Below are 23,455 nucleotides of genomic sequence, written 5' to 3' on the forward strand. Positions count from 1 at the left end.
TGGAGTATTACTCAACAATCAAAAAGCATGAAATCTTGCCATCTGCAACTATGTGGATGGAACTGGAGGGTATTATTCTGCTAAGTGAAATTAGTCAGAGAAAGACAAAAATCACAGGACTTCACTCATATGAGGACTTTAAGAGACAAGACAGATGAACACAAGGGAAGGGAAGCAAAAATAATATAAAAACAGGGAGGGGGACAAAACATAAAAGACTCTTAAATACAGAGAACAAACTGAGGGTTGCTGGCGGGGTGATGGGTGGGGGGATGGGCTAAATGGGCAAGGGGGCATTAAGGAGGACACTTGCTGGGATGAGCACTGGGTGTTATATGGAGGGGAGGAATCACTGGAATCTACTCCTGAAACCATTATAGCACTATATGCTAACTTGGATGTAAATTTAAAAATAAATAAATAAATAAATAAATAAATAAAGAGACGTAGAGGGATATGTTGTTTAAAGGAAATAATAGTGAATTACTTTATAATATAAATTATTGCCCCTTAAAAAAACTAAATCTCAACGGAAGAAAAAAAGGTCATTATTTTTCTCATATTAAATTGCACATTTTCTGAAAAAAAAAAAAGGTTTACTGTGCATTTATGCACATCTATACTGCGCACAGAAAACTGCACATTTTCTAAAAAATAAAAATAAAAAAAAAAGAAAAACGCTTTCATTTTGTTTTCTAAGAGCGCACCCCTGTGGAACTGTTTCTTCACACCACAGGTGATGTGCTGAGGAAACCAATGGGTATAAATGTGCAAGCTATTTTGAAGCTCTGAAAGAATAAGAATTTGGCATGCAAACTATATTTAGCAACTTTAATTCTTGGTCTAATTGAAGCCGTCAATAGGAAACTATTTCCTGGACGGGGCTGGACTGAGGATACTGCCCGTGACAACCAACTGGACATAAACATACGATCGTACTGAGAATTCAATCTTAAGAAGCCAACATCTAAAAAGCTTAGCTAAATTAGCAACTGCCCACCGTCTCCACATACTAATTTTAAGGACCTCTGTTGTCTAAAGAATCAATGAATCAGAAACTTGTTTTAAATAACCTCAAGTTTTTAAGACATTTTCTAACTAGAAATTTTAGAGATGTGCAGACTGTAAAAATGGTATAATCTCCCAGAAAATATTTAGTTGAGAGATAACGAGAGAAAGGGACACTAAGTTTTATAAAAGCTACACATTTCTTGGGGCACCTGGGTGGCTCAGTCGGTTGAGTGTCTGACTCTTGATTTTGGCTCAGGTCGGGATCCCAGGGTCGTGGAATCACGTCCCACATCAGGTTCCGCGCTGAGTGTGGAGACTGCTTAAGATTCTCTCTTTCCCCCTCTGCCCCTCTCCCCTGCTCATGTGTGCTCTCCAAAAAAAAAAAAAAAAAAAAGGTGCATATTTCCTGAACCTTCAAGTTAAGAGAAAACCCCTGCTGTCCAGGGAAAGGCATAGATAGGGGCTGGGAAAAATGAGGAGTAAGAACCATGTGACCGAATGTTACAAGCAACTGATGAAAGATATTAATGTCGGTCAGTTACAACTCCGAGTGCCCATAAGGAGGGGCTGACGTCTTAAGACTCCTTTCTCAAAAGGTACTAGACACGGCAGAATATTATCGAACAGCCATTAAAATGATTATATTCTTCCTCATTTAGTTTCATGTTCACAGATTAAGATGTTCAAATATATTAAATAGACGAAAAAATTATAAAACCCTATACATGACATGATTCCATTTTTATTTAAAAATAAAAACACATACATACACGTAGACCGAACAAACTATGAACGGGTACACACATCAAAGTGTTAACCGTAGTGGTGGTGCTTGCTGATAGGATGCTAAGTGATTTTGTATCTTGTTTTGTGTACTTTTCTACACGGCCTAAGTGCTCCCTGGTGAACACCGTCCACTTCAGGTAAGAAAAACAACAACGCAAATTTCCATTCTGGAAAAAAAAAAATGTCAGTGGGAATCCTAACCAATATTTAAATCCCTTGGAAAATCGTACACCTACTAGGGTCCTTTTTACTGTAAAAAGACAAAACGTTTGTAAACATATTTCATAAATATACTGTGTACTATTATGGACCATTAAAGCGTACTTTGTTTTATGAGATATTAATGAAAACTTCTCTGTAAACTAAGCTTTTTAAGACAAATTATATTTGAGTTTGCTACTTAAATCCCACTTCTAATCCCTTTGGGTAAGAGAATGTCTATTCCCTAATTTATCTTGTGAAACCCAGATGTTTCGCTTAAAGTGAGATTTATTTTATTTTTATTTATTCCTAAGAAAGGAATCCATCATGCTTTGATTTAGGTAACCAAATGATCTAGAATTCCAATTACTGTAAATTAGATATTACGATTCATACAGCCAGTGTTTTATCTCTGTTTTCTGAATATTCACTACAGGTAAAATGTATTAAAAAATTTAAGAGTATGGAAACATAGGTCTTTTAAGTATTGACCAGCACGAGCCACTGCGGATAGAAACAGCTTTATTTTTTTCCACTTAAGCTTTATCAAATGGACTATTCAAAAAGCATACACAAGAGCAAAAAAAAAAATATGTATCACATGCAATCAAACTTGTTTTGCTTTACAGTCACTGGTTTTCTTTTGGAAAAGAATACACATTTGAATAACTTCTAATTCAAACATTTCCCATATATTTCCATTTCATTTCCTTCTTTAAAGTTAGCAACAAACAACACATTCTAGATAACTGGTCATCACATTCTTTCTCATTTTTATTCATACTGAAATAGTATAAAGACTATAAAATCAGACCATATACTGTTCAGAAATCTGAAAAGCTTCATTTACAGAATAGATTCCAATGTGTTAAGAAACCACACACAAGTGCTATTTTGTAAAATGGATAAAAAATAGGATAAGTTGTCTGAAAGCAAAGATAAACAGTAATAGTTCCTTATCTAAATAATTTTAATCAAATGAATAATATATTCATTTGGTAATAGCCTCTATCTTTCATAGAATATAAAAAAAGTGCTCAGATTACACTTAAAAAAATAACGAAAATCTCACAGAACTGAAAGAATTTAAATAAAGATGGTAGCATGGGGACATCTCGATTTCATTTCTGCTCCCAAGACAAGGAGGCAGCAGACGTGAATTCACCTGAATCCAGAAAGGGACGACAACTCTGAGACTAAACGTGCAGCTGCCAGCCTTGAAAAGATAAAGATAGAAACTGTCTTTGAAAGGTTCTCGAGTGTCCTTCTTTGGATGAAAGCCATTAACATAAAACCAGATTTCTCAGCTAGACTACATGTCGACTGACAAAGCTGGGTCGCTCTCCTTGTTGTCCTTGTCTAGCACTCTTAATACTCACTCAGCTAGGGCTCAAAAGAACAAACAATTAACTCATCAGGATCAATACACTATCTGTTCCCAGAACAGCACATGAACGCAGCAAGTGAGCAGAAGAATCTTTGCGCCCGGCTCTGGCAGTTCACTGCGGCCGACCTTGAACGTCCCCCTCAGGGGCAGCACCATAGTTCCCCGACAGGGGTGACTGATCGCTTTCCTCTGAAGGAACCTTAACTGAATTCTGCAGGAGGAAACCACGCTCGTGGCAAGATGTAAGAGTCCAGTTTTCTCTTCATGGGATACTCAAGAGTTGTGATCGTCAACAGTGCCCTTCCACCTGCCAATCGCTAAGATGTGATGCAGCACCTAACGACGAGGACATTCCAAGGCCAAGGGTACTATGGACCAAGCCTACCCTGCTGGCTTTACTGGTACTGAGATTACTCACAACACCTCTGAAATCCTATTCTGAAACTTCTTTCAAAATTCAGGTATGTCCACAAAACAGCAGGTGGAGCATAATTCTATTTATGTTGAAATTATACATGCATGCGTGTGGATATACAGAACAATTCTCTCTCTGGTACGGTAGAATTTCAGATTATTTTTACATTCTAATTTATAGTTTTATTAATGTTTTAATTGCTTACAGTGAGTACCATTTTGTCATCAGAAAACAACTAAGCTATCTTCATTTTATTACTATTTTCTAATGTTAATTTTTTTTGAGAGAGAGAGGGACAGAGCCTGAGCAGGGGAGGAGCAGAGAGAGAGGGAGACACAGAATCCCAAGCAGGCTCCAGGGTCTGAGCTGTCAGCACAGAGCCTGACGTGAGGCTCAAGCTCATGGATCGTGAGATCATGACCTGAACCGAAGTCAAGACAAGACGGTTAACCGACTGAGCCACCCAGGCGCCCCAAGCTGTCTTCATTTTAGAGGGAAAAATAAAAAAAAGTTCTATAGAGTCTGAAGGCAGTTCCAAATACGAGTCTATCAAATACTCTTGGGAGACTTATTTTGCGGAACAAAATTCCAGAAGAATGCTAAACCCACGCTATCAGAAAAAATGGCTTTTCTCACTACCCTATCTTCAGTTAGCCAGGTACCTGCCCATGGCAGGTGTTAACACAGACACAGACACACAGACACACACACACACACACACACACACACACACACACACACACCCTATCTGAATGAATAAATACACGGTTTATTTAGATGCTGAATTTCTAGACATGTGATTTTTAAAATCATTGTTTTAGGATCTTTCCCTTAGCTAACTGAAATTATTTCCTAATGTTTTATCTAAAATCAGTGCATTTAGGAGAAAAGTTTAAAATCAGTAGTGGGTTTCCAAGTACTAACTTTTATAATACGGGCGTTTTTTTTTTTTTAAAAGATCAATAGAAAAGAAGCAAAATGGGGTATGAAATGAACTAGTGGCCGAGCAGCTGGCTGCAGAAGACGGGGAGGAGCTGATACAGAGCACAAGAAACCAGAGCTGCTCTGTCGCTCATGGTCTCCAACACAACTCAGTTCTAACTACAAACTGAGACGTGCGAGTCTCCTCTTCCTTTCCGGCACAGTGCCTGTCACCTTGACGGTGGTGGATGAGGGACACTGTCTGACTGGGTGAGGGGCCAAACAAAAGCGAGTGAGAGGGGAAAAAAGAAGCCGGCCTCTGCCTCAAATTCCCGAGTGCAGCACCTGCTCCGTGACTCGCAAACCAGAGGGCAAGGCACGGATTGTTCACCTCTTGCCCCGGAACAGAGGTCAGAATGATTCCTGTGCTTCGTTACGTGTGACTTGTAGTACAGCTAGTAGTCCGATATTAACTAATTTTTAATCAGCAACCAAAGACAAGTGTCCTGAGTTCGAAGGAATGAAAAATTTAGTGTATGTTTACTTCTGGTGGGTCTTATTAGGCCAAGGCAGGAGCCAATATTTTACAAAAACAAGATGAAAAAACCGAAACAAACACAAAGAAAACTCCACTTCTTAGATTTTTAGAAATACGGCAAATCATCTACACAACTAGGGTAACCATATATTTTGCTGTCCAAACTGGGATACTCTTGTAGTAATCGTTCTAGGAAAAACTAATCCCGTCAAGACAACAGACACGATGCGGACTGTCCTGGGTAAATGAATATCTGATGTTCACATGACATCCTTTCTTCAATGTTTATATTCTTTTGAGTTTTCTATTAACTACATAACATTCAGCAGCAATTTAATACTGAACACCGAATAACAACACAGTCTCGTTCTCCTGAGAAGACGTTTTCTAAGTGGTGAGACAGACCCCCTCACTGTCCTCCCCACATGTAAGGTTTTGTAGCGTAAACTAATGTGTTGAATGGATCTGAGAAGTCTGTTGTAATTTCTTTGACAAAAAAAAGCACAACAGTGATTTAAATTAGTTAAGATCCACTTACTAATTTTACTTTCCAAAATAGTAACATGAGAAGTTTATACTGTATCTTGCTCATAAAACAAACTTCCAAAATGATAAGCCCCAATTATGAGGCTAGGTCATGACGTATTTTTAAAATCTTTGTATTAACCAGGAGATTCTCACAAATACATTGCCACAAAATATTTTAGAAAAGCCATATAATAGTCAAAATAAAAAAGTCTAATCTGTGGGCGGGTCCGGAACGTCCCCGGAGGGAAGGGCATGTACCGTGCGGCGCGCGTCACGGGCACAGGGTGGGTGCCCGGGCGGGAGCGGGGGCGGCGTGGGTTCAGTTCCGGAACAGCAGCATCCGCTCGGAGCACGTCTGCCCCACCAGCCTCGCGTACTGCAGCACAGCGGCCTCCTCGCCCGGGTCTTTCTGCTGTTTCTTGTAAACGCCGTAAGGCATTATGGCTTTCTTGTGGAACACCTGCAAACGGTCAGGGTCTTTACTGCGACCTTCATCCACTGCAATAAGAAAGAAAATATTCATTAGAAAGTCTCATGTCCACCTACTTCTCATTTCTGAATTTAAAAATGTTTAATTTCTGGGGCGCCTGGGAGGCTCGGTCGGTTAAGCGTCCGACTTCAGCTCAGGTCATGATCTCGCAGTTCGTGGGTTCGAGCCCCGCGTCTGTGCTGGCAGCTCAGAGCCTGGAGCCTGCTTCGGATTCTGCATCTCTCTCTCTCTCTCTCTGCCCCTCCCCTGCTCACGCTCTGTCTCTCTCTCAAAATATTAAAAACAAATGTTTAATTTGAGTAATAATTATGTGTTAAGATGTTCTCCTCGAGCCGTGTATGTTTAAACGAGGGCGTGCGGCATGAACATTAAGATGAACCTGAGTATGTTAATAAATGCCCTGACAAAAGGTGATAAATTCCCTCCCCTAAGAGAGCTGGAACATCCGGAAGAGAACTGCATGCAATTAAACAACCGGCCTTGAACACATTCCTTTCTCCTAACGGGAAAGTTTACAACTCTCTAGCATCTTTCCTGGGTCTGAACTGAACGGACCTTGCCTGTCCCCAAGCCAACGTGCTGAGGTTCTCATCACTGCAACAAAGCTTTCTGCAACCCAGCGGCTTGGCTGACTCGAGCCGAGCAGGTCAGCGCACTGAGCAGGCAGGGTCCGGGGGCAGCGGGCAGATTCTTCCGGCTTTCGTGGAGGATGCGGCAGGGATGGCCAGTGGCTGCTGCTCTCGCTTCTCCTCTTTTCTCACAGAAACAAATCCCTGGTTTCTGCAGGACATAATGGTCGCCTGGAGGAAAGCCTGATTCCCAGCTGCTCCTGCTGTCGGGTGTGGCCTCGTGACCAAGCTCTGGCCAACAGGATACGAGCAGGAGTGTCTCGTGGCAATTTCTAGGAATCCTTTAAAAGAACAGCTGGTCTTGTGCCCTCTCCCCCTTTTATTTTTCAACCCTTCCTTCACTGTGCTGCCTGCTTCATGAACGTCATGGCAGGGCTGCCCACCTGTCTCCTCCTGAGCCCGAGACTATGAGATTTCTCTTAGGTCAACAAAAACTAACGCAAGAAGGAACTCCGGTACCAGAGGACTCCGTGGGCTAAAGCTACCAGGGCAGCCCTGGACTGCCGATGTAAAGAATTTCATAGAAAAAAAGAAACTCCCTTGTTTCAGCCAATTTACTCTAGGTCTCAATTAATGGCAGCTGCTCCTAATTCCAGCAGATAGAGGGACCACCCCGACAGTATGTACTTCAATGTATAATGTCTTTTATCAGGGAGTTGGCCAGGCCACTTCCAAAAACCATCCTCCAGCTGCGGTTCTCAATCCTGAGTACATACTGGGTCTCTGATTGCCTGTACATCTCACCGATAGTTAACATCGGGCTGAATGATAAAGCACCAGAGAAATCTTGTGAAAGTGGTTTTATGAGTAGAAAGTTGAAGAGGACATTTATGATATAATACTCCCTGCATATCCCCCTCTCCCTTGAGCACTAGGCATATAACCACCAACTCCTCTTGCCCACAGGTCCTGTCCCTATGCTATAATAAAAGCACATTTTGGCACTGAAAACGTCTCAAAAGTTCTTTCTTGACCGTTCATTCGTGGCCCTACATAATGTCTATATTTATAAAATGACGTGTAACCATTTAAACATTTACCCTAAAATATTTTAGGACAAACACACTTTTAACATTCAAACTAATGGAACATTCTAGCAAATAAAAATGTAAAATCTGATGTGCCATCATCTTATTTTATCTCGAACGAATGCCACTCTTTTATTCTTTGCTAATATGACACATAAAAATAGAAAATTAGGAAAATCCCCACCATGCAGAATTTATATTAACTATTTTTTAATGTTTATTTTTTTATTAAAATTTTTTTTAATGTTTATTTTTTTGAAGAGATGGAGAGACAGAGCGTGAGTGGGGAAGGGGCATAGAGAGAGAGGGAGATACAGAATCCGAAGCAGACTTCAGGCTCTGAGCAGTCAGCACAGAGCCCAACGTGGGGCTTGAACCCACGTATCACAAGATCATGACCTGAGCCGAAGTCAGACACTCAACCAGCTGAGTCGTTGGCTCAGTAAATGGAATGCAGAGCCACAAGGCATCGGTAAGAGAAACAAAGGGAAAGATATTTTTATAAATTTTTAAAAACCTGATATTTCAGTAACTTGAACTAACTCAATGAATTCTCTGGGAATTAGTCATCAAAATTACCAAATATTCAATAAGCACATTAATTTTTAAATTAATCTTTTTTTAATCTTAAAAGTTATGCAAATTGCACTACTAGGTATTTACCCAGAGAATACAAAAATACAGATTCAAAGGAGGTACATGCACCCCGATGTTAACAGCAGCATTATCTACAGTAGCCAAATTATGGAAAGAGCCCAAATGTCCATCCACTGATAAAGGAATTGTGTATGTGTATATATGTCTATATATTAGAATACTACTCAGCTATCAAAAAGAATGACATCTTGCCATTTGCCACAACATGGATAGAGCTAAAGTGTATTATGCTAAGTGAAATAAGTCAGAGAAAGACAAATACCGTATGATTTCAACTCACGTGTGGAATTTAAGAAATAAAACAGATGAACACAGGAGAAGGGAAAAAAAAAAAAAAAGAGAGGGAGGCAAACCATAAAAGACTCTTAACAACAGAGAACCGAGGGTTGCTGGAGGCAAGGTGGGTGGGGGGGATGGGCATTAAGGAGGGTACTTGTGATGAGTACTGGGTGTTATATGTAACTGATGAATCACTAAATTCTACTCCTGAAACTAATTATTACAGTATATGTTAACTCGAATTTAAGCAAAAACTTAAAAAAAAAGTAACGCTTGTAAAAACTCAAATAATCCAGAAATAAAAAAATTGAACGATGTCAGCACACGGAACCCTTTCTCCCCCACTCCTCTTTTCCTCAGCAAACTTCCACCCACGTTATCAGTGTTCAACAATTTCAGAGGCTACATTTAAATATTAGGAGTTTCGGATCACATTCTATCCATACCTTAAATTAAGGCCAGAAAATCAAATCAATCACCCTTTCAGTGGATGTACTGTATTAAACTTCAGAAACCGCCGATTATCCTTATAGCGAAAATACGATGTGCTTTTCTCGGCTTAACGATCTGCAGTGTTACTGTCACTAGTTGCATCTGCAATGAAGGTTAATTCTGATTCGCGGCACATTTTATATTATTAGTATTAAAACCAATTTAAAACCTAAACAAGAAATATTCTGCCAGATTCTTCCATCCAAGTACTAACCAGGCCCGGCCCTGCTTAGCTTCCGAGATCAGACGAGATCGGGCGCGTTCAGGGTGGTATGGCCGTAGACACTGCCAGATTCTTAAGACACCAAAAATGTTGATTTATTTACTGAAGTAAAAACAACAACAACAACAAAAGCATTCCCGCGCCCTCACAAAATGCTTTGTGATCATCCTGAATCGCTCGCCTGGTAAGTGTCATCGGTGCTGGTAGACAAAACCCCACACAGCTAAATCCACGTGGCACAACAGGCCTCTTCTTGAGGGGACTCGAAATTGACTAGAAAAATAAGCCACTCTGAGATTAAAGACCATCTGCCATCTCATCCAAGGGACACTGCCAGCTTACTGACAAGTCTTAGAAAGGTGTGCCAACAAGGACCTCTTGCACCCTTTCTTTCTCTAATGTATCACAGTTTTGTAAGATAAAAACCAAAGGCAATCCCGCAAACTCTCTGAGTTGAGCATCTGATCACTTGCAATACAAATATGCTGTTAAATCCATGATGTTTTAATCTTCAAGGGAAACTTGTCACGATGGGCAACGACTGCTTGATTTTCCCCAGCTTTTTATTTGCAAGAGATGAACTGCACATCACAGGCGCTTTCCGACGAAAAGAATCTAGAGCTCACGGCTTTACTTCTTCTTATGGGGATTTACCTCATTCGTTATTCTCCTAACGTCTAGGCTTCCCAGAAAATGATGAAATGGTCTATTTTCTTACCTTCATTATTTATTGGTAGAGCATTATTTCATAAACATGAAAACAAGTTACATGCTTGACAGTTTCTCAGGACGATGGCCGTGCAGACGGCAAATGCGGCAACGCGAATGAAGCTGAAGTTGAGTGAAACTGTGATGCAACAGAATGTGGAATTGTGAGGAAGGCATGAAAGAACCCAACTCTGAAACCAAACTCAACTATGGAAAGTTCACTATCAAGTATGATTTAGAGTATCTTCATGTGACAAGAGGTATTAACAAACGTTTCGATCACTATGGGGAAGGGGGAGAATCCACGAAAGGCAGATTTCAGCGCGGGCAGCAAAGGGCCAGGCAAGGGAATGCGTGGCACGTGTGACAGAAATGAACTCCACTCGGCAGCTACTTGGTCAAGTTCACTTGGTGGGAGGCTCAAAAAATTGCTCTGGGAATCCAAAAGCAGTCGGGGAGAATTACACATTTTCATAATCTATAAGGAATAATGTTGCTAGTCATTTCTCTTGGAATATTCTTTTGGACAAAATGAAAACAAATCTAAACTTAGCTTATGTAAAATACCATGGAATAGTAGCTTTATTGACATATAATTCTCCTACAATTCATCCATTTAAAGCGTATGATTCAATGGTCTTTAGTGTATTCACAGACTCATGCAGCCATCAAAACAAGCAATTTTAGAGCATTTTCAGCATCCCAGAAAGTAACCCTACACCTACTAACAGTCGCTCCCCACCCCTCCTCAACTTCCCTAGCCCCAGGCAATACCAGTCTATTTTCAGTCTCCACATGCAATCTTTTGTGACTTACTTCTTTCACTTGGCACAGTTCGCCCACGCTGCAGCATATAATTGCACTTCGTTCCTTTTTATTGCCAAATAATATGCCATTGTACGGACACACTGCTTTTTACTTATCCAGTTGATGGGCACGTGGGTTACTTATACTTTTAAACTATTATGACTAATGCTATGAACATTCAGGTCAAAGTTTTTGCGTGCTTTCACTTCTCTTAGATATATACCAAGGACTGAAACTGCTGGGTCATAGGAGAACTCTACATTGAACCTACTGAAGAAAGGCTAGACTGTTGTCCAAAGTGGCTGCACCATTTTATATTCTATCAGCAGTGTATAAAGGTTCCAATTTCTTCACATCCTCATCAACACTGACATTACAGCCATCCCTAGGGTGAATGAAGTAATATCTTACCATGGTTTTGGTTTTCATTTCCCTGATGGCTAATGATGTTGAGTTTCTTTTTATGTGCTTGTTGGCCATTCACAGATCTTCTTTAGAGGAATGTACATTCATGTCATTTGCCCATTTTTAAACTGAGCTTTTTATGGAGTTCTAAGAGTTGTTTGTATATTCCGGATACTAGATCCTTACCAGATATATGATCTATGAAAACATCCTTCCATTCTATGGACTCTGTACTTTGTTGATGTGTCTCCTGAAGTATAAAAGTTTTAAAATTTTGATGAAGCCTAATTTATTTTTTTTTTCCTTTTGTTACTTGTGCTTTTGGGGTGATATTTAAGAAATCACTGCCTAATCCAAGGTTAGGAAAATTTACTCCTATTTTTTCTAAGAGTTTTATGGTTTAGCTCTTACATTTTGGTACAATCCATTTTGAGTTAATTTTTGCATATACTATGAAATAGGGAACAAGTTTCATTCTTTTGTATGTGGTTATCCAGTTCACCCAGGACCATTTGTTGAAAAGATTCTTTTTCTCTCACTGAAATGTCTTGGTATCATTTCTGGAAATCAGCTGATCATAAATATGAGAGCTAACTTCTGGACTCTCAATTCTAGTCCACGGATATATAGGTCTATGTGTCACAACCACACAATTCTAACCTTATTCTTCTTTTTCATGACCGTTTTGGTTATTCTGGATTCCTTTAATTTTCACATGAATTTTGGAATCACCTGTCAATTTCTGCACAGAAGCCAGCCGTTATTTTTTAAATTTATTTACTTCTGGGAGAGTGCAAGCAGGGGAGGGGCAGACAGAGGGGGACAGAGGATCCAAAGTGGGCTCTGGGCTGACAGGCTGACAGCAGCGAGCCCGATGTGGGGCTTGAACTCATGAACTGAAAGATTATGACCTGAGCCGAAGTTGGACACTCAACCAAGTGAGCCCTACCAGCTGTCACTTTAATTGGGATTGCATTTAGTCTGTAGATCAGTTTGAGGAGTACTGCCATCTTCCCAATATTAAGTCGTCCAATCCATAAACATTGGATGTTTTTCCATTTACTTAGGTCTTTTGTAATTTCTTTCAATATTTTGTATTTTTCAGATTATAAGTTTTATACTTCTCTGTTAAATTTATTCCTAATAGTAATTCTATCTTTTTACCCCTTTTGAGGCGGGGGTGGGGGAGGGGCAGAGAGAGAAGGAGACACAGAATCTGAAGCAGGATCCAAGTTCTGGGCTGTCAGCACAGAGCCTGACGTGGGGCTTGAACTCACAGACCACGAGATCATGGCCTGAGCCGAAGTCAGACACTTAACCAACTGAGCCACCCAGGTGCCCCAGGAAGTCATCATTTGGCAACCATCTCAGTAATAAATGATTCAAGCAAGAATCATCATTAATGGATATAAAAACTGGTAGAAGTCTGATAAAATAGGATATTTACAATGTCTCAAAGTATCTCCCTATAAAATATTAATTTTTTATTAACATATACAAAATGCTAATTTTACAGTGGAGACACTTGACATTATTTTACCAAGTGATATAAATTCAAGTCCCCAGCAGTGAGATGGATTGACAGTGCGATTGACTCCTCGGATGATGCAGTGAGAACGCAGCATCAGTTCTAGGGCGTTCTTGCCAAAACTAAGTAACCTGTGTCCAATTATGAAGAAACGTAACAGAAAGTGATGAACAGAAATTAAGGAACATTCTAGAAAGCAACTGGACTGTGTCTTCAAAAATGTCAAGGTAATGAAAGCCAGGGTGTACTAAGGAACTGTTCTAGATCAAAGGAGACTAAAGGGACACGACAATAAATGTAGCCCACAACACTGACTTTTACTCTGGTTTGGTCTGCCTGTGTGTACATGGATTTCTGTGTAATACATGGTGCTAACAGAACATTGCTACCGTGCTCGTCTGGATGGCTGCCTGCGTGGAAAAGTATCCTTGCTCTCAGGCAATATATACATTGAAATATTTAAGGATGACAGTGCAAGAGATCTTCAACTTATTCCCAAATGGTTCAGAAAAAAAATACAGAGTAGGGGAAAATGAGAAGGCAAATGTGGTAACACGTTCACAACTGGGGAATCTGAGTGAAGGGTGTGCAGTTCCTCGTATTAGTCTTAAAGTTTTTCTGTACATCTGAAATTATTTCAGAAAAAAAAATTAACATGCTAAACTATGTTCTTCAGCCTCTCATCATATTCTATGTGTATATTTTTAAACCCAAGCATTACATTTACACTTTTTAATTGTTAAATTTTGTTCTGACATACTCTCATCACTACAACCTACGGAGGTATTTTCAGATTCTGTTTCTTCTGTCAGACAGCAGAGTTATCAAGATGAAGAATAAAAATCTTAAGTAGAGTCCTGAGAAAAAGGAATTGTAAAAGGTAATACTGTATTTAATATAAGTCAATACATGGATATCTGACAATTTTTTTATTATCAAATATACTGAATTAGTTCCTTTTATGATCTATGATGTTCAGTTGATTTAACAAATTAGTTTTCATTTTATTTTTTAAAGTTTATTTATTTTGAGAGAGAGAGAGAGAGAGAGCGCACAAGTGCACAAATAGGGGAGAGGCAGAGAGAGAGGGAGAAAGAGAATCCCAAGCAGGTTCCATGCTGACGCGTGGCTCCAAATCACCAACTATAAGATCATGACTTGAGCCAAAATCAAGAGCTAGCTGCTTACAGACTGAGCCACCCAGGCACCCCTAGTTTTTTTTTTTTTAATCAACAGCTTTAAATTCCACATGTGACAGTTTGTTAAAGTTAATACAATAATAGGTAATCTCATCGGTAACCTCACTGATAGGTAACCCCATTGGGTCACAAACAAAGCCATTAAAAATGAAAGTTAGTCATAAAATAACTTCCAGTGACTGAACTTGACATTGAGTTAACTTTGCTTCTTTCCAAGGGAACCGAGCTAGACACGTCCAAAAGTACCTTCAAAGAGCAAAAACCTTTAAGAATTTCCAGGGGCAGGGGCGCCTGGGTGGCGCAGTCAGTTAAGCGTCCGACTTCAGCCAGGTCACGATCTCGCGGTCTGTGAGTTCGAGCCCCGCGCCGGGCTCTGGGCTGATGGCTCAGAGCCTGGAGCCTGTTTCCGATTCTGTGTCTCCCTCTCTCTCTGCCCTTCCCCCGTTCATGCTCTGTCTCTCTCTGTCCCAAAAAAAAATAAAAAAATAAAAAAATAAAAAAAAAAAAAACGTTGAAAAAAAGAATTTCCAGGGGCATAAAATTAAATTCAAAATTACAAAATTACAAAATTTTTACCTACGGGCAAATACAAATTCATTTTTCTTTGCCAAAGGCCTCATTCCAGGAATCTGTCCTCTTCCCCATTCTTGGCCTCAACCCAATCTGCAAACAATCTCTGTAAGTTATAGTACCTCCTTCTACTAGTTCCTTTTTACTAACTTTCATAAAAGCTTAAGACTGCCACCTGGCAGAAACAAACAAAACTCTCTGACCCCTGCTCACCCTCCAGTTAATCTTATTCTACTTTTCTCTCCTTCGTTAAAGGGTATTTAATGTCCATTTCCTCGTGTCCCACCCACTGCACAATCTGTCTCGCTGTGTGTCTCAGCCCTGTCCAGTCTACTCTATTCACTAAGGGCAAAGGTCTCACTGTTCGTGAATACGGCGAACACAGTTCCGTCCTCGTCTCCCTCAGCAAAGCGTAAACTCAGAAGACCACCTCCCTCCTCCCTGAAATCCACTCCAGCCTTTCTGATGCCACGCACCCTGCTTCTTCTCTTTCCACCAGGGCAATCCTTTGCCTGATCGTTCCATGTTAGGAGTTACACAGTATTCCGTTCTAGGTCATCCTCTCTTTTTGCTCTACACTTTCTCCCTAGGAAACCTTAACCATGTTCATGGATTCAATTTCCATCACTTAAGTCTGACCTCCCAATCCTCAGGTTCCAGCCTAAATCTTCCTTTTGAGCCCTAGGAGACTCGATAATACTAAGTGGAGCAGAGCTGGGAAGCTATAGTCTACAACTTGTCTTCTGCTGGGCAAATTCACATGCTCTTGGTCAGAGCAATTCTTATTTTAAGGATGTGTCCTGCAGAAATATTAGTATGTGTGCAAAAAGATGTATATTTAGGGGCGCCTGGGTGGCGCAGTCAGTTAAGCGTCCGACTTCAGCCAGGTCACGATCTCGCGGTCCGTGAGTTCGAGCCCCGCGTCGGGCTCTGGGCTGATGGCTCAGAGCCTGGAGCCTGTTTCCGATTCTGTGTCTCCCTCTCTCTCTGCCCCTCCCCCGTTCATGCTCTGTCTCTCTCTGCCCCCAAAAAAATAAATAAAAACGTTGGAAAAAAAAAATTAAAAAAAAAAAAGATGTATATTTAAAAGTATGTCGTAGCGTTATGTGTAATAGCAAAAAATTTACAACTTAAATATCCGTCAATGAGGTAATTATTATCAATAACGTGTATCATTGTCTGCAGCCATTAAAAAAGAACAAGTAAACACATGTATACCATATGGCCCCATAATTATGCTTCTCGGTATTTCCCCAAATGAGCTGAAAAATTTTTAAGTTTTTCTTTTAATGCTTATTTATTTTTGAGAGAAAGAGAGAGAGCGAGTGCACACAAGCAGGGGAGGGGCAGAGAGAGAGAAGAGACAGAATCTGAAGCAGGCTCTGGGCTCCGAGCTCCGAGCTGTCAGCACATAGCCTGATGTGGGGCTCAAACCCAGAAACTGTGAGATCATGACCTAAGCCGAAGTCAGATGCTCAACAGACTGAGACACCTAGGGGCCCCTAAGGTTTTTTTTTTTTTTTTAAGATATATTTTTTAAATAAGCTCTACACCCACTGTGGAGCTCAAACTTGTGACCCCAGATCAAGAGTCACATGTTCTACTGACTGAGCCAGTCAGGTGCCCCAAGGAACGGAAAACTATGTCCACACAAGAACCTACAAACAAATGTTTAGAGCAGTTTTATTCATAAGTGCCAAGATACAGAAGCAACCAAAATGTGCTGCGGTGAGTGAATGAACGAAAACCCTGTGTGATACATTCATACAATGGACTATCATTCAGTGATGAAAAGACAGCAATTTTCAAGCCATGAAAAAACACGGAGGAACTTCAAATGCATATTACTAAGTGAAAGAAGCCGATCTGACGAGGCTACGTACCATATGATTCCAACTATGTGACACTGTGGAAAAGGCAAAGCCATAGAGACAGTAAAAAAATCAGTGGTGGCCAAGGGTTGGTGGCTTTGAAGCGGGGATGAACAGGTGGAACACAGAGGGTATTTAGGGCAACGAAACTATTCTGCAGGCTCCTGTGATGGGGGATACATATCATTACACATCGTACATCATACAATGTACACCACGAAGAGCGGATCCCATTGTCAACCATGGACTTCAGTCAATAATAATGGATCGGTATTGGCTTATCAACTGTATCGAATATATCTCACTAATGCAAGATGTTAACAACAGGGGAAATGGGAGGTGGGCATTGGAGGACAGATGGAAACTCTCTGTACTTTCTGCTCGGTTTTTCTGTAGACTTAAAACTGATCAAAAAAAAGTCTAGTAAAAAAAACAACTACAAATGAGAAAAATGTAAGATATTGACAACAGGGGAAAGTGGGTGCGGGGGTACAGGAGAATGCTCTATACTATCTTTGCCCTTTTTCTGTAAAGTTTAAACTCTTCTAAAAAAGTTTACTTTTAAAAGGAATGAGGAAGTTCGTGATACAACATTTTCACGATAACCTAATTTTAATGTAAAAAACCAAGCCACAGGATATTTTAGAAGGATTTAATTTACACATATAAATTCTAGGTTTAAATAAATGATGTGATTAAAAATTAAAATGAGAAAATATACGCACAGGAAAAAAACCCAAACTTCCTACCAAACCTCAATAGTGCTTACCTCTGCAGAGCCTGGGGTGTGGATACATATGCTTATATTCACGTGCACTGGGATATGTTGTGGGATTTTAACTTTCCACACCATATTTTTAATAATAACAATCATATAATCAATCATGTTTCTAGTAAAGAAAATTTTCAACACAAAGAAGCCACCTAGGGCTAAAGTGCTGGTGAATAAATAAATATAAGCGTCCAGCACAAGATCGATGCTAAAAGCAGCAACAGAGCTACAATTACTGTTGATAGAATTCCCACTTCGGTCACTTCGCCCTTATTTAAAGAGAGTGCTCACATCTGTGCGGCTTTTAGCAGGTGAAGCTGTGAGTCAGAGCTGGGTAAGGAGAACACCTGCCTGCCGTGTTCTCGGGTACGGGGGGGGGGGGGGGAGCTTCTGAGTCAGCTGACTGGGCCTGCACACAGCACACGGACCTGCCTCAATGCAAAGTCACCCCTGAAGGCTCATCTAAACTTCGGGAGAAATGAATCGTCCAGCAGGCAGAAAAAAGCTCTGCCAGTCGCCCAAATAAAACACATATTACAAATAGTAAGCTAAATTCTAGCACGCTGGTTCTCAACTTTGGCTGCATACTAAATCATGGGGGACGTTTTAGGAAATTCTGACGCTCAGGATCTCTATGGACCATCGGAGTCCCTGGGAGTGGGGCCTACAGGCAACGGCACAGAAACACCCCATCATGTAGTCAGACATGTAGGAGATCTTAAAACCAAAACGGCGCATGAATCTAAGGGTGCGTTAACAATTTCTTGCAATTGCCTTTAAAAACAGTGCTCTAAGACAGGGAAATTACCAAAACAAACAAAAAGCAAACCCATGACAAAAACCAAAAACCAAGGCTACAGCAGGGAATTTCTCCACTGCCACATTCATGTGGCCATTTTTCATTTCTGCTCCTATTAAAGCTTCAGAATGGAGAGAGTGACCCTCAGGTGTGCCTTAGCTACAGTGCAAATAAGAACGTACAAAATAACCTCAGTTGTCCTTTCACATCTTCTATAATAATGCTGTGATCCACTGTTTTTGTGTTAGAAGTCAGGAGATTTCCATTTAATTTTATTCGTAATTTGATAAAGTGACTCTGTGGAGACTGAAAAAAAAAAAAAACCCAATATATTAACATAGATGAGAGAAGAGGAGACAGAGATGATTATTGATAGTTCCTTAAAAGTCAATTTAAGACCATCACAACATTAGGAGTAAGGGTCACAGTGGTGTCATCTATTGTAAGTGCCTTTTTATTGTCACAGCTTTATGATTTTGAAATCTGGTTTTCTTTTGGATTTTTAAACCTGAAACTAGGTGTTGTAATCTCTCTGGAAGTTAATCAAGTAAGTAGTATTAGCGATACAAATAAGCCTTTTTACAAAACTTGGATCAGATTTTATCATGTTTGATTTTTGCTAAATTTTCTCAATTACTCATTTGCTGCATATTAACTACCAGTAGCATGCGTTTAATGGTCTTCATAGTATAGCTGTAAATGCACAGCTGAAACAGGAATAATAGTTTACACGTTCCTAACCAGTTAAAAAAAAATACTTCTTAGGACTTTTTTTGAGAGAGAAGGAAGAGAACACGCATGAGTAGGGGAGAGGAGTAGAGGGAGAGAGAATCTTAAGCAGGCTCCACCCCCAGCACAGAGCCCCATGTGGGGCTTGATCTCACTACCATGAGATCATGACCTGAGTTGAAGTCAAGAGTCGGATGCTAAAGGTTAAAAAAAAAAAATTAAAAAAAAAGGGGGGGGGGGCGCGCCTGGGTGGCTCAGTCGGTTGAGTGTCTGACTTTGGCTCAGGTCATGATCTCACGGTTCATGAGTTTGAGCCCTGTGTCGGGCTCTGTGCTCACAGCTCGGAGCCTGGAGCCTGCTTCAGATTCTGTGACTCCCTCTCTCTCTGCCCCTCCCCTACTCATGCTCTGTCTCTCTCAAAAAATAAACATTAATTTTTTTTTTAAAGAGTTGGATGCTTAACCAACTGAGCCACCCAGGCACCCTGGCATTTTATTATTATTTTTTTCTAAGTAAGACAAGAAAAGACAGGGGCTTTCACTTCCAGCAAGATGAGGCGCACCTACTTTTCTCCACTGCCCCACTGAGGATGACAGAAAACCCTGGACATTATATATAAAACATAAGACACTGGAACAGGAGGGAAGGTGCAGCCCGGTAGGGACTCGGAGGCCTGAGGAATGATAAGGCGGTGAGCGTCCTGGGCTCTTTCTGCCTCATATATTCCAGAGGGGATCCTGGAAAAGCTGGTGACCCTGAAAAGCCAATACACAGAGACCAAAAAAATTGTAGCAAGAAAAAAAGCTTTCTGAGAATAATCTCAAAAAACATACTGCCCCAACTCACCCAATATGAAATAATATAAATGGCCCTATAACTAACTAGTAAAGAGATTGGATTTGTAATTAATTTCCAAAAAAGTAATCTCTAGGCCCCAATGGGCTCCCTGGAGAATTCTACCAAACATTTAAATAAGAATTAACACACCAATTCTACACAATCTCTTTCAGAAAATAAAAGCAGGAACCTAAATTAGACAAAGCACAAGTAAAGAAAATCGCAAACCAGTACTCCTTATGAATATGGATGCAAAAATCCTTTATGAGATGTTAGCAAAAAAGAATTCAGCAGTTGCATTTATCCCAGGTATGCAAGGCTGATGGAGTATTTGAAAGCTAACCAATATAATCTACCATATTAACAGTTTAGAGAAAACAATCACAGTCACATCAAATGAGGCAGAAAATACACCTGACGGATTCAACAACCAACCATGCACGTTAAAAAGTCTCAGAAAACTAGGATTGAAGGGGGATTTCCTCAACTCGATAAAGAATAAATGCTTTCCCCCTAAGATCAGAAACAAGGCAAGGATGTCTGCTCTATTTTTATTCAAGGTAGTGCTGGAAGTTGCCACTGCAATAAGGTAAAAAAAGGAACAAACAGGGGCGCCTGGGTGGCGCAGTCGGTTAAGCGTCCGACTTCAGTCAGGTCACGATCTCGCAGTCTGTGAGTTCGAGCCCCGCGTCGGGCTCTGGGCTGATGGCTCAGAGCCTGGAGCCTGTTTCCGATTCTGTGTCTCCCTGTCTCTCTGCCCCTCCCCCGTTCATGCTCTGTCTCTCTCTGTCCCAAAAATAAATAAACGTTCAAAAAAAAAAATTAAAAAAAAAAAAAAAAAAAAGGAACAAACATGCACCCAGATGGGAAAAGAAGAAATAAAATTGTCCCTATTTGCATGTAACATAGCTGTCTATGCACAAAACCTCAAAGATGCTGTAAAACAAATCCTCCTAGAAATCCAAGTGAGCCCAGCAAAGTCACACGATAAACATCAACATACACCAATCAAATGAACTACAAATCACATACCTGCTATGGTTATTAATATCTGGGATATAAAGAACTCCTAACGATCAACAACAAAAAACCCCAAATAACTTGATTCAAAAACAGGCAAAAGACATGAACAGACATTTCTCCAAAGAAGACATACAGGTGGCCAAAGAGCACATGGAAAGATGTTCAACATCAGTCATCATTAGAGAAATGCAAATAGAAACCACAATAAAATAACGCTGCCCACCCAGATGGCTATTGTCAAAAAAACAGAAAACAGCAAGCGTTGGAGAGGATGTGGAAAAACTGGAACACCTGCACGTGGCTGTGGGAATGTGAAATGGTGTGGCCACGGGGAAAAACAGTACGGTGGTTCCTCAAAAAAATAAAATTAGAATTACCATATAATCCAGCAATTCCATTTCTGGACATATATCCAAAAAACAGAAAGCAGGGTTTCAAAGAGATATTTGGAGACCCGTGTTCAGAGCAGCATTATTTGCAACAGCCGAAAGGTGGAAACAACCCAAGTGTCCATGAATGGATGAATGGATAAATAAAATATGGTGTATACATACAATGGGATATCAGTCAACCTTAAAGAGAAATGAAATGCTAACATCTGCTATGACATGAGTGAACCCTGAAGGCACTGTGCTAAGTGAAATATGCCAGTCACAGAAGGACAAATAATGTACAATATCACTCCTGTGAAAAACTTAATAATCAAGTTCATAGAGACAGCAATTAGAATTATGGTTGCCCGGAGCTGGGGGAGAAAGGAACAGAAGTTAGTGTTTAATGGGTACAGAGTTTCAATATGGGACGATGAAACGAATTCTGGAGAGGGATGGTGGTGATATTGTACAATGTGAATGTACTTAATGCCACTGAACTACACACTTAAAAATAGTTAAAATGGTGAATCTTATGTTGTGTATATTTTGCCACGATCGAAACAAATATTTTAAAAGGCCCACTGTATTTCAATAAACAATAAACATGTAGAAATTATTAAATATAAAAAACCATGCCATTTATAATTACTTGGAAAAAGAAATACCTGTAAACCTACAAGAACATGTGTGGGACTTGCATGCTGAAACCCACACAATGCTGCTGGAAGAAATCAAAGATCTAAATGAACGGACAGATGTTCCATTTTATGGACTGAAAAACTTGTGATAAAAATATTAATTCTCTCCCAGCTGATCTATAGATGTAACACAGTTCCTAACAAAATCCTTGCAAGTATTTTTATGGATATAGGCAAGATTATTCCCGAATGTATGCAGAAATACTAGGAGAGCTGAAACAATTCTGAAAAAGAATAAAGTTGAAAAAGAATCATTCGACTGAATTTTAAGACTTGTTACATAGCTACAGTAATCAAGACTGTAGGCGCACCTAGGTGGCTCAGCTGGCTGAGCGTCTGACTTCGACTCAGGTCATGATCTCATGGTTGATGGGTTCAAGCTCCATATTGGGCTTTGCACGGAGAGCATGGAGCCTGCTACGGATTCTCCGTCTCCCGCTCTCCGCCCCAACCCACTCATGTGCGTTCTTGCTCTCTCACAAAAATAAACATTAAAAAAAAAAAAGACTGTGTAATATTTACACATTACACAGGTAGACATATGGATCTGTGGGACACAACAGAGTATCCAGAAACAGCCCCACACAAGTATGGCCAACTGATTTTTGACAAAGACGCAAAAGCAATTCAGTGGAGGAAGAGCCTTCCCAACAAACAGTTTTGGAGCAACTCGATATGCACAGCCAAAAAACTAAATCTTGATCTAAACTGCACATCTCAAAAAAAATTAACTCGGAATGAATCACAGACTTAAATGTTACCTGTAAAAGTATAAAACTAACAGGAGAAAAATATTTGACACCTAGGGCTTACTGAAGAGTTCTTAGACATGAAACCAAAAGCATGATTCATAAAGGAGAAAAATGATAAGTTGGACAGTATTAAAAACTTTTGCTCTATGAAAATCTGTTAAAAGGATAAAAAGCTACTAAAGACTGATATTTAAAGTATATAAAGAAGGGCACCTGGGTGGCTCAGTGGATTAAGCAACTGACTCTTGGGTTTCTGCTCAGGTCATGATCTCATGGTTTGTGAGTTCAAGCCCACACAGTGGCCTTGGCTGCTGCCAGCGAAGAACCTGCTTGGGATTCTCTCTCTCTTTCTCCCTCTCTGCCCCTCCCCTGCTCATGCACGCACTCTCTCTCTCAAAATAAATAAATAAACCTTAAAAAAGTATATAAAGAGAGGCTGGCTGGCTCAGTTGGAAGAGTGTGCTACTCTCAATCTTAAGAGTCTTGAGTTCGAGCCCCATGTTCAGTGTAGAGATTACTTAAACTTTAAAAAAAATAAAGAACTCTTATAACCCAACAATATAAAAACAAACAATCCCTTTAGAAAAATGCACAAAAGACATGAGGATACATTTCACCGAAGGGAAAATATGGATGGCAAATAAGCACATGAAAAGATGTCCATCAGCCATTAGGGAAACACAAATTAAGACCATAGTGAGATACTGCTATCCACCTGTTAGAACAGCTAAAACAAAAACATAGAAACAAAACCAGTGCTGGCAAGAACGTGAAGGAACAGTGTCTTTCATACATGGT

The 23,455-nt window shown here is 40.2% G+C and overlaps 1 protein-coding gene across 8 annotated transcripts in view; it reads right to left on the reverse strand.

Annotated features, from left to right (window-relative positions):
• Positions 1 to 2,503: 2,503 nt before the first annotated feature.
• Positions 2,504 to 23,455, reverse strand: part of ATE1 (arginyltransferase 1) — a 160,701-nt gene continuing 139,749 nt past the window's right edge. For 7 of the 8 annotated variants that reach the window (XM_086681044.1, XM_025918035.2, XM_086681047.1 and 4 more), the window contains one exon: positions 2,504 to 6,285. In XM_086681044.1, coding sequence (XP_086537170.1) covers positions 6,107 to 6,285 — 179 coding nt within the window. In that variant the 3' untranslated portion in view covers positions 2,504 to 6,106. Of the gene's footprint in view, positions 6,286 to 16,685; positions 16,838 to 23,455 lie in introns of all 8 variants that reach the window. The other variant, XR_015241889.1, reaches the window with a different exon arrangement.

Source organism: Puma concolor, chromosome D2, assembly GCF_028749965.1.
Source record: "Puma concolor isolate L17-30 chromosome D2, mPumCon1.1.hap2, whole genome shotgun sequence".
Classification (NCBI taxonomy): Eukaryota; Metazoa; Chordata; class Mammalia; order Carnivora; family Felidae; genus Puma; species Puma concolor.